Source organism: Camelus bactrianus, chromosome 8 (assembly GCF_048773025.1).
Source record: "Camelus bactrianus isolate YW-2024 breed Bactrian camel chromosome 8, ASM4877302v1, whole genome shotgun sequence".
NCBI lineage: Eukaryota > Metazoa > Chordata > Mammalia > Artiodactyla > Camelidae > Camelus > Camelus bactrianus.
The window spans coordinates 20355803-20368028 of NC_133546.1; the positions used below are offsets into that span (position 1 = coordinate 20355803).

Below are 12226 nucleotides of genomic sequence, written 5' to 3' on the forward strand. Positions count from 1 at the left end.
ATCTCCAAATACACAGTGGTTAATAAATGGAATTGATTAATAAATGCTTGTTAAATAAGTGTAATTTGTTTGAACTTAGACTATTCATTGAGTTATATGGTACCACTCCTCAGGAAAGAGCAGTCATCAGTAAAATAAATAAAACTGGTGTAGAAGGCACTGTCTGTTCTTTGTAAAAACTGATGGACAATAGCCAGTATCTAAACTTGAATCATAATGCAGGCAAATACTCACACTTATAATTAAAAGGTCCATTAGGGAAACTGTCTATTCACGGAGGTTATAAAACTCAGTATGTTTAATAAACTGTCCTAAGAAAAAGAAGGATGATATAAAATGAAAAAGAATTGCTAGTAAATAAAATATTTCTTTCTGAAAAGGACTGACAAGATTAACTATGTTTAAAAAAAAAGATGAAAATTTCTTAATTAGGTATATTCCTTAACTACGCTGAGGACATTATAGGAAAACAAAAATGTCCAATTATAAAATTATTAAAACATCGGTTCATAATATATGGATTTTATTAAGGGTAGGATATTTAATATTTGAAACAAATGATAGGATGCTTTAAAGTTAAGTGCAGTCAGTTCTGTTCTACTATCTTATTTTCATATTAAATTTATTCAGCAGTAAGCCTCTGGAAAATCTATTCATTTTCTGTCACAAGTTGATTCTGGAATGAAAGTTCATATTTAACAGATATTGTCAGGCCAATGGAATGTGAGGCATGAAGTTCTATTTTCCCATTGGCTACTGTACTGATCATTAGTTTGGGGAAATACCACTACCATAAACAGCAAGTCCCAGTGTTCCAGAAAAAAAGAAAGGTTAAAATGTTAACAGAGCCTACTTTTTTTCATTTATTAAAGTTTTGCTTAGCTAACAAGCTTAGATACCATCTGTGTTACAGGTATTTCCTGTCAGTTAATAAGTGACTTGGATTCTTCAACTCCCAAAGCTGATGATTAAGCAGCAGGAAACTCCCTCTCCCGTTATTACTCCTGAAACGCAGTCCAAGATATCTGATGTTCGGAACGGGGGTGTTTGGCGTCACTGTGGGATGTCGAGAAGGTCACTGTGAAAGTTAAAGGAACTCCAACACTGACTCTGTCAGCTTGCGCTACTCCTTTGAAATCATTTTGAAAATGTACCGATGGCTAAGCGCCACCAGCACATATCCGATGCTTTCCAGTAATCACAAGGCTTGGGAAAGGAGTCTTAAAGATGGTGTTAAAAAAAAAAATGAGGATTCCCAGATAGAAACCCTGGGTCAGGGACAGGAGACGTACATTTTAGCTCAGCAACTGCCTTGGCCACTAATCTTTTCTGAGCTTTGGTTTCCTGCCCTGTATAAAGTGAAGGGAGTGGCCCAAATTGGGATTCCCAAACCCAAGAGCCTACCCGGCCAGAAGTCAATCTGAGGCGGGTGGGGGGAGAGTGTGGAGTGTGAGTGTCAAGAGTTTGTTGTTTACCAGAGAACCCAAAAATTTTTATGTGAAATCTAATTTTTAAATTTTTTAAACTTTTTTTTTCTTTATTTTTTAATGGAGGTGCTGGGGATTGAACCCAGGATCTCGTGCATGCTAAGCATGCTCTCTACCGCTGAGCTATCCCCTCCCCCACCAGAATCTAATTTTTTAATGTTGGAAATAAACCACCATTTAAAAGCACTAAGTGGAACAAAGGTAAAGAAATAAAAACAAATAAATGTTGCCACCACCTCCCATGCCTGAGGGCTAAAGTGGCCCACGTGTGACTGGTCTGTTATCTCTGACCCAGGAGGCCTAGCAGCGCTTTTCCAGTATTGTCCAAAGTGTGTGCTTCAGAAAACTAGACCCTTTGATTCTTTGGGCTTGTTTCAGGGGTTGGCAGATTTGCTCTCAAAGGGCCAGACAGTAAGTACTTTAGGAGGGTGGGCCATGCCGTCTCTCACAGTCAGTCAGCTCTGCCGCTGTAGCACAGAGGCAGCCACAGACAATACAGAACCTCACGGGCATGGCTGTGTCCCAATAAAACTTAATTTACCAAAAAAATCCTAGTTTGCCAACCCCTGATCTAGAGGATTTCTTAAAAGAAGTTTAGGAATTCTTGTGTACAATAGTCCTCACATTTCACTAGTTAAGGTATCGAAGCATTTCAGGAAAGAAATCTTATTAATTTTGTTTAAAACAAATACCATGCTAACACCTGGGGAAGCCAGTGTTCTGGGAGAGCACTGCTGGCAAGAGAAGACAGCCCCTGGACCTTTGTGCTGTTCATCTGGGCAGGAATTGGCTTCCCTACCCCAACACTGCCTCTCATGTTCTAGTCCTGCTTATGCTGAAAGACAGTCTAAGAGAGAGCACGATTCTAAAACTGAACTTTCTGGCTTCAATTTCTGGCTTGACCATTTACTAGTTAAATGACCTTGGATAAGTTACTTAATCTCTTTGTCCCTCAATTACTCATCTGCAAAATGGGGTTAATAACAAAACTTACATCATGAGATCTATGTTGGAAGTTACTACGTGGAAAGTGATTAAAACAGTACCTAGCACATAACATGTATCCAATTTTAGTATAATTTAAGTATTTAGCAATTATTAATATACTTAGCCAAATTCTTTCTTCTTTTCTTTTGGTTGTCATAGCCTTCAAACACTGACGCATAGAAAGGTTAACATTAAATAGTCTACATTATGACTTTTTAATAATGGCCAAGGATATAATGAAAAAAGGCCCCTAAAGATAATTACCCTGAATGTAGGAAGTGCACCACTGCCCTCCCCTTGCTGTTCCCCATCCCACACCAAACACACACCTGATTTTCTCAGTTTCCTCACTGAGTAAAAGACCTCTTAGGAGTCCCTAAGCAGAGCTATAATCTCAAAATGAGAGGATGCTGGGAACAACATAAACTCTTACAAAGTTCCTAAGTCTCCTTCTGGAACGAGGTTGTGGTTTACCCTCTTTCCAACAATCCACAAGGAAATACTTCTCAAATGACCTCACATAACAGCCTCCCACCCTCTGCAGGAGCACCATGGCCCACACGGAGCGGGAGGTGATGAGCTCCCCAGACAGAAGGGCAAACACAGGTCAAGGAAACAGGGCAGGTGGCGTCAGGTCTTCACAATGGGAACTACTTTTTGAAAGTATTAGGATGAAGTTCTGGTAGAATTCCTTCTAAAGTCACATATAAACGACTTTTGAATATTAGGCCTCTTCTTTCTCTCCTTTATCGAGAGTTATCTCTGTGACTAAATATATATATATATATATATATATATATATATATATATAATCAACACCTTAGATTTAGTCATATGACAGTCAAATTGATAATGAAACTTCTACTTTTGATGCAGTCCTACAGGAAAATAAGGACTTCCAGAATTGACTTACGTGCATAGAGAATATTTGATAGGGGTCTATTTTAATAATTTTTGTAACATGGCATTATTTTCCTAAATATTTTGCAGTTAGCTACTGCAAATAATATCACATTTAAAGTCTCTCAAAAAGCAACCAAGGAGAGAAGAGTATTTGAAACAAACAACAAATGCTCATTTTCAAACAAATGGAAAACATCCAAAGATAAAATTCAAAATTCCTGATTATCAAGATTTTCCATAAAATGGACACTTCTGATATTTAATATTGGCTAAGTAAATATCATCCTTTAAGGTTGTGGTTGTTTAAGTAATGGAATGGAAATTTCACCCCAGGATGACAAAGATCAGCTTTTTACTGTGTCATCTTTATGACTAAAAACAGTGACTTATTCATTTCTTTTGTTTCAGTCTTGGGGTAACACTTCTATTCTAGATACAAGAATTATAACTGGTGATTGTTAGGAGTAAACTGTGTGATATTTTATGACACAGGAAAAACTTAAAAATGGTAGGACCAAAAGCTGTGGTTGAATGTGTATGGCTTGTAATCACATACGTATCTGTGTGTCTGTATAATTTCTTGCTGACAAACATACTCATAAAACAATTAAAAAAAAAAAGTGACTATGCCACAGACTTACCACAGCTTAGGTTGTTTTCAGCTTTCAGAGCTGCAGTTGGGATGTTCCAAAAGTCATTCTGCCAGTCCACCACGTTCCCTTTCACACTACAGCTGAGGTTGGAGAGGACTTTGGAATTCATGGTAAAATTCCAAAGTCGAAAGTTATAAATGTCCCCTTTTAGAGAGGCAATTTCATTTTGATTGGAGCCCAGCAACAATTTCCCATTCCCAGGAATAACTTTACTAATGGTTGAATCACATGGAATGGCTTCATAGTTTCTTTTGAAATTGACACCAACGGAGCCCAAAGAATTATTCCAAACAATGCAGAGCTGCTCAAAGCTTTCGGTAAAAATGTCTTCCTTATCTTTTACAGGTAACACACTATTCAGCAAGCATTCTGAGCCATAGATAGATAGAAAGTAACCACTCTTGGCCTTTCCAAAACTGAGCAATTGTGTGAAGGATGCATCTGAGTAGGAGAAAGCTGTCCATTCGTTGTCTTCCTTGCCAATTTTGGTTGCTTCAAAGCAGAGTGTGAAAGCTCTGAGCTCTGGAATAGAGACACTTTTTGCAACAGATACCTGGTAAGCATCTAGTGTCTGGGGTAAAATGACCTTTTGATTCCTTAAGGACACGGCAACTAGGACAAAACACAGCAACAGATAAAATGTGTTAACTTCAGACATGGACTAATAAGATGCAAAAAGTCTGATACACAACCACTCTCTACACATTGGCTTTTTACCCACCCTTTGCCCCATCAGTCCCCTCTTTTTCTGGCCACCACTCTCTCATCACTTACCCAGAACCTTACCCCAGTGATGACAACAATAAGAAACCCCACTTGTTTAAACTCTAACCACATTTGGCTGTCACACCTAAACCTTTGAGTGATAGCTGCCTAGGTTACAAGATGTTTTTCTTTTTTTAAATCCCTCAATTGGAAAAAAAAAACAATTAAGCAAATGACTGGTCTCAGCAAAGTTCTGTTTATACATTAAGATTTTCAAAATTATGTTTCCTTTCAAATAATAACTAAACATAATAGCTAATAATTCTATTTTTCGTTAACAATCACCTTTCACTCCTCCCAAACATTCCTCTGCTACCCTCTCCCTTCAGACACCCCAAGATCCTGCTTGTCTCCCCCGTCACCACGCTAATTTTAGGACAAAGGCAAAGACAATTCCATTGAGGAGAGGGAGTCCAGTGAAAGAACAAACAAAAATGGCACTTTAAGCTGTATTTCCTTCCCATCTGGGCATGTGAGCTCGTTTCCGAGGGACAGTAAGGAGCAGTGGTTACAGGGCAGACACTGGGCCTCCCAGGACCAACGCTTCCACATGGTGCCCGGTGACCCTGGGCATGGCACTCGACATTAGTCCCCTTGTCTACAAAATGAAAGAGAAAGGTACCTACTGTATAGGGGGTCAGTAAAGAATTAAATAAGTTAACATCGGCAAGCACTAGAGCGTACCCGTGCCATACAACAGATAGCTCCGACTGGTTGCTAACATAGATTGCTACGACTGTGCATGCGGGAAAGTCAAAATAAAAGTGCATTAGCCCAGTCCTTCTGCGACATACGTGAAGTTATTGAGTAACACGATGGATTTACCGTGTGCTTACACAGCAGGTATCATGAAACATTATGCACTGACTTGAGAGAGAAAAAGTTCTCAAAAATACTGTTTAATACTGGCTTCATATGAATGCTAGTTTGAATATATTTTAATATACACCAAGAATAGGTCTGTGGTAAAAACATATTTTAATATAAACATTCCAGTTGAAAAATCCATGATGGAACTTAATAGAACTGTGGTTTTTTAGTCTACTTCTTAAATATAAAGCAGTTTATAGGCCTACTTACCCAAAGGGATACGTACACACTATGAACTCAGTATTTTATATGCATTGTTAAAATTTTAAAAAGCTCGAAGGAAATAACGTCCATCAACATTTTATTAGTGGTTATTATGGCTGGCTGGTAGATGTATAAGTAATTCTAATTTGCTTCTTTTTATTTTAAAATTTCCTACAATATTTTATAACCCTAAAATATTATTTGAAAAATTAAAGCAGGTGTGTTTCAATTAACCACACATATATCTAATGTTAATCACAAACAGTAAGCAACTCTGCCACCAAAAACACAATTTGTAATAATAAGGGTCAGTCATTTCCATAGTGGTCCCACTCTTTTTCACTTCTTTTTTTTTCATACGTAGTACCTTCTTAAGAAGCTCAGGAGGGGAGAAAAAAAAAGTATAACTAAATCTCATAATCTTGAAGCTTGAGTTTTTCTTAAGCAAAGACAGGTTTTAGAGAGAATGAGATTCTTTTAATGTTATGATACGCCAGAACCCAGGAAATATATCTGATAAAAATACACTTCCTTTCTTCCATTAGCCATTTTCAAGGGACTTTTGTCAGGCTATGTTGTTTAATAGCTTCACTTATGTATAGCTCTTTTTAAATTTTAGTTTATAAGTTTATTCCTATATCTGTCCTCAGCATAGTTTCTTAAAAGGGCAACGTCGTAAAAGCCTAAAATAATATGATTTCTAAATAAGAATGTTTTCAATGTTCGGTGGACAGATGTTAGAATTACAGATTTTAAGTACTAGTTGTGGGATATCCACATGACCTTTCAAATAGCCTTTATATGTTCTGCATATAAACAATATAAAAGAATTCAGATTTTGGATCTGGGAACTGTATTTTGCTAATGAGAACGCTCAGAGAATATTAACAGATTCTTGCCCTTAAATTCTAACCCTAATCATTGACATGCACATAAAAGAGCATAACCATCTTCTGCCCCTGGTGTTTACCGTGGAACATGCTAAATGAAAGCAGAAGGCTGGCGCCGCCTTTGGTTCACATACCTCTGATGTAGCTGGCATTGAAACCTTTCTTCTGGATGCTAAAGTCACTTGAAAAGGACACATGCATCTCATTCGCACTTGAGTTAAATGATAGGCCTTTGGCAGTTGCTCCACAAAATTTAGTCTGGCTCTCTCCATTATCAAGGGATAATGAGTCATAAATGCAGTTGGGAGCTTCTTCAATGTCGAAGTCATTGAACGTTATCTGGATGATATAGCCCACGGGGGCTCGGAGCGTCCACATGCAAGACTGGCTGTTCGGGTAGTCGTTAGGGTAGCACGGAGATGTGAAGGTCCCTGAAGGGCTGGAGAGGACAACCCTGCAGCTGGCACATCCCCACACTGTTGGCCAGAGAAGAGAGAGACAGAGACAAGGGCTAGGATCAGAGGCATGCACTTAACCGCGAACACCACACACTGGGGACCGTCAAGCAGTAAACATTTTAAAATACCAAAACATAATCATCAACATGAAAATGAAAATGAAACCATCTCAAGGAGAAAAAGAAAAACCAACATAGCAACAGAAAGTAAAAGAGAAATACAAAATTTTAGAGCAATGATTTCTGAACTTGGGGGTGGTTCATATACACTGAGAATCTGATAAAAGTTAGGAGAACTCTCTCTAGTAAAATGTAGCAGGGCCACTACACTTGCATATAATTTCAGAGGGCCCATAGGCTTTAGGAGGCGACAATGGAGTTCACAAAGGTTCAGTAACCTGGATTAAGGATCTCTACTCTAGAGACTAACTGTACTGGGGCAGAGGGGGATTACAGGACCACAAAGTCAGAACTCAATATTACAAACCATGGGAGAGAAACACTTCGGAAATAAATGTTTAAAGGGAAAGGTAACTACCAATATAAACAAATCAATGGGTTATCTTCTGGAAGATTGCATTTTTTTCTAAAATTCAAATAAATAGCATCACCTTGCATGTGTGAACTATTTACAGTTTTGAAAAATGCTTTCACTTTTTATACCTGTTTACTAGAGTTGGTAATTATATACTTGTGTCATTATCTCATTTATTCATTCATTTAGTGAACATCGCTACAAGCCAGGCACTATGCTAAATATTATATACCAACGAGCAGGAAAGACAGAGTTCCTGAATGGATCTTACACTTCAGTTTTGGACCCAAAGATAAACAAATAATAATACAATATAATGACAAGAGGTAGGAAGAAAAGTAAAGCAATCAATTATTTCTCAATTATTACTTATCCAGGACCTGGTCACCAGCCGGAACCAGAAACCAAGGTCTACTGTCTTTCTATCTAGAGATGCTTTTGCAGCTAATATTCATGTTGCTTTTAAAAATTTGTATAAATGGAAGAAGAAATCTCATTTATCCAACATTCTGGATAAATAAACTGTCATAAAACTGACACACTTTCAAGCACCAAAGGACTTCTACCATGTTAATGGAAATCACTCTCAATTTACAGGGTTCCCGAAGTTGTACTGAGTTGAGTGGAATGAATATGCAACACCTGTTCTTGAAAATGGTAGTTGTTACAGACATCGCTTACTCTTCTATGATGCAGGATCCGTTCAAGGACTTACTAGATACATTATGCTGCTCGATTTGGGTTCTTCTTGTTTCCTTTCCCTGTGGCTACCTTGTGTCATACACCGGTTTGCCTTGCCAGCTCTGCTCCCCAACCACTTTTCCTAACTTGCCCTCCCTCTGCCCTTCCTCCCTAAGTCTCCAACTTCTTGTACAGGGCTGAGGGTAGACAGGGAAAACAATCTATGATCATCATGTGTTAGCCAGATGCCTTTTCTTATCCATCCCTGGGGCACCATGTTCTTCTCCTTGCAACACGACTCAGAGCAGCTGTATTACTTCCATTTGTGAGACTCTCTGCTCGTTGTCTGGTCCTCCCACCCTCCTCTAAGCTCAGCAGGCAGGCGGTAAGTACTGTCAGCCACTGTCTTGCTCCTCAAGACCGCACAGCATCCCTGGCACATGGCAGACCTTCAATAAAATTTGTTAAATTTGTGAACAAATAAATGAGTAATTTAAATGAATGAAAACACATCTAAATTAAAGAACGACTAAGTACAGTACACGAAATGAACTCAAACGAAGTCTAAGTCTAAAAAAACGATAGAGTGATAAGGTCTGAATATCTCTTTGGGTGGGGTTTTGGGGCTCTTTCTTTCAATTATTTCACTCCCAGCACAGGATTCAGATGACTGGGCCTCTCTGCCACGTTTGGCTTCTGTTACTGTACCTTGGGCTCAGGAGAGAGAAGTAGATTCTAGTCCGAGTAGATTAATGATAATGTATCCAGTTAGAAACACTGGAGATTATAAAAGAAAAAAAGAAAGGGAAATAAGATACAATCTCTGTGTCGTTCCAGCATGCATGCAGGCAGCATCATTTTCCCAAAATGAGACGCCATCCCCTAAATTCAAGACCCAAGTAATGTTCATGATTTCCTTTATCATGATATATTATTTTCACCGTATTCTTCCCTAGAGCTCAGGAAACACAAAAGAACAATTCGATCTGCCTGACCACACTGATTTGCAAACAAGGACAAGTAAATTTCTCTGCACCTCAGTTTCATCACTTTACACTGGCGGTAACAAAAGCACCCATCACCCACATTTACTGGGAGGACTAGATGGAGTCATCTTAGAAAGTCTTGGGAGCTGACTGGTCGCATAGCACTGCTTAAGTGCTGGCTATGATTAATCATTACTATAACACAAAAATCTGTGCATCAACAATTTAAGAGACAAAAAGTAGCACCTCACCTTAATAGAATCTTTTTCCCTTAGGCACTCATTGAGATAGAAAAGAGAAAGAGAAGTCACCCATAACATTCATTTACAAAGCATTTAAAGCATTTTTCCACATGATTCTCAGCTGCAGTAGCTGAACAGCATTTAGAGATAAAGCTTCTAGGTAGAGATTATCTTAATTGGATGAAATGTCAACTCAGCTAGGCACCGTAGCATCCTGTTCATTAAATTTATAGATCACTTCCACAGTAAAGGGCTTTCACATATATTATCTCACTTGGCATCCTAACGACCGTGGGAATCAGTGCTGCCTCCACCTTCAGATGAAATAAATAAGGCTATTTATTATAGATTATATAACTTGCCCAAAGTTAGACACCTAATTGATAGCAGGACCAAGGTTCAAATTAGCTCTTTTGAATGTAAGTCTAGTGTTTTTCTAGTGGAAAAAAAAAAAGTTGCCAAGATTAATCAAAAGACTCAGCAAAGTGGTGAGCTCAAGTCCTGCTTTAAGAGACAAATGGTTTTTAATGGGCAGTTTCTTAAGCATAGTTATCACCCTAAAATTAATATATTTTAAGAAACTAATTTTGAAATATGTTAGTGAAGAATGTTAGAGAGTCTAAAATACAGTGTTTTGGATTTGTCCATTTGGAGCAATCAAATATCACTGCTAACTGATTTCTACCCAGTGAGCCAGTTTACTAAGAAATTAATTTGCTCTATTGTAAAGATGGGGCTGGAGCTACTTAAAAAGATGGCTACTGGAGTAGTCACTGAACAAGGCCTTGATAGAACCAGAGTTAATACATCTTCCAAAAACTCCCCAACTCAAAACATCTGCTTCAAGTTCATCTCAAATATGGTAACACATTCACACCCACAATTTATCAAAGCCAGGTTTTCAGGTAATCAAACAAACAAGTCAAATCCACCCTTGATTCTTGCCTATGCTCGCAAATGTTTAGCAACACTCATGCATTTTTTCACAATACTTCACTCTTCAAAGAAACCCAAATCTAAAATGGAAAACCTCCTGGTCATGCTAAAGGCTATCTAAATTTATAAGGAATATTTAGATAGAGATTTAATAACCATTATCTCACGGGCTTATTTTTTCTTATCAGAGACCTGGATTCCTCATCCACCCCTGCTGCAAGCACTTCTCTATGAATCAAAAACTATGTTCTTTAAAATCTAAGACAGGAGTATCAGATCCTGAGAAATACATCAAAAGAGATTCAATTTTAGCTGCTTTCAGCACAGATCTATAGACAAAATAATTGTTTTTTCTGTACTGTATTAAGTGGTGAACAAAATAAATGCACTTAAATTAAATCTTGGCTTGTTTTTCTTTATTTTAACGTGTGTAAAACTGTTGCTAATGATTTGTTAGAAAACCTGGCTGGTGGAAAAATATCTCCAGAAAATTTCACCTAAGTTGCCTGCTTAGTTTGCATTTATTGGAGGTCACTGTTTGAAGTATCTGTGTGAGTCTATTAAATTCTAATGAATGAGTTGCTTTAAAAAGTTTAAAATATTTAGTAGCCTTGGTCATTTCTGAAGATTAAGCCTGAGGACCAGCAACTGAGAGCCCTAGGTTCAGCCTAATGCCTAAATCATTACAAAGCCAGGACAGCCACGCACCATTTCTCCAGATCAAGTGAACGCTGCCAGATACAGCATCAGTGAAATGTGAAATATAAATAATACTTTAGATGCTGGCATGTGTTAAATGACTGATAATATACAGAACTGAATGACTTCATCAAAGTAAGTATTTAAATTTAAGTGATTTCAGGCCTCTATGCATATTTTTTCAGGATGGCAAGGAATCTGCAGGCAATCTGGCTGTGACATCTGCGTTTCTGTTAATGTGACAGACTTGGCAAGCATCCCCACTCTCCCTCACCCCTCCTCTTCAAGCTCAGCTCTCAAAGACAGCATTTCCACGCAGGGGAGCAGTGCTCTTACACCAAGGTTACATTGGTCATTCCATTCCCCCACAAGACCTCTCAGCAGCCAAGCAAGGATATCAGTTTGCTCCCAAACTCCTCCTAAAACACTGGTTTCCCCAGAGTTAACCAGAAAATTGTTTGATTTCCCTCTGTGATGTTTCAACCTCAAAATGTTCTTTGGAAGCACCACGAATAAGAAGGTACCTCAAAGACTAAACGCGTGAGTTCGAAAGGGTACCACTCTACTTGACTCAGTTCAATTAAGTCTGACCTGGCTACAAAACTAAGAACAACTTGAACTGAAGGTTCCTTGATGAGGCACCATTAAACGTGACCTTTTTTGAATCTCCAAAGAGATTTATGCCCACCACACCCTTGCACACACATTTCTGTCTTCGGTAATATTGTTAAGGTTTAAACTTCGAATCCTGTCTTTCCATAACGACCTTGGCATGAGAACATTCCATATGTAACTGCAAAAGGTAATAATACTTTTGGAAGCTCCAAACAAGTGAATTGCTATAAATCCTTCTAGAGTCAGCTTATTATATAGATACATATCCCTTGCAAGAGGATTAAACACATAAGCACATGTGCATGCGTGTGCACAC

The 12226-nt window shown here is 38.3% G+C and overlaps 1 protein-coding gene across 8 annotated transcripts in view; it reads right to left on the reverse strand.

The window, feature by feature from the left end:
• ADGRG6 (adhesion G protein-coupled receptor G6) overlaps positions 1 to 12226 on the reverse strand; it is a 128080-nt gene that overhangs the window by 59955 nt on the left and 55899 nt on the right. For all 8 annotated transcript variants that reach the window (XM_010965650.3, XM_045524484.2, XM_010965651.3 and 5 more), the window contains 2 exons: positions 6894 to 7235; positions 4019 to 4642 (listed from right to left, as the gene is read on the reverse strand). In XM_010965650.3, coding sequence (XP_010963952.1) covers positions 4019 to 4642; positions 6894 to 7235 — 966 coding nt within the window. The remainder of the gene's footprint in view (positions 1 to 4018; positions 4643 to 6893; positions 7236 to 12226) is intronic.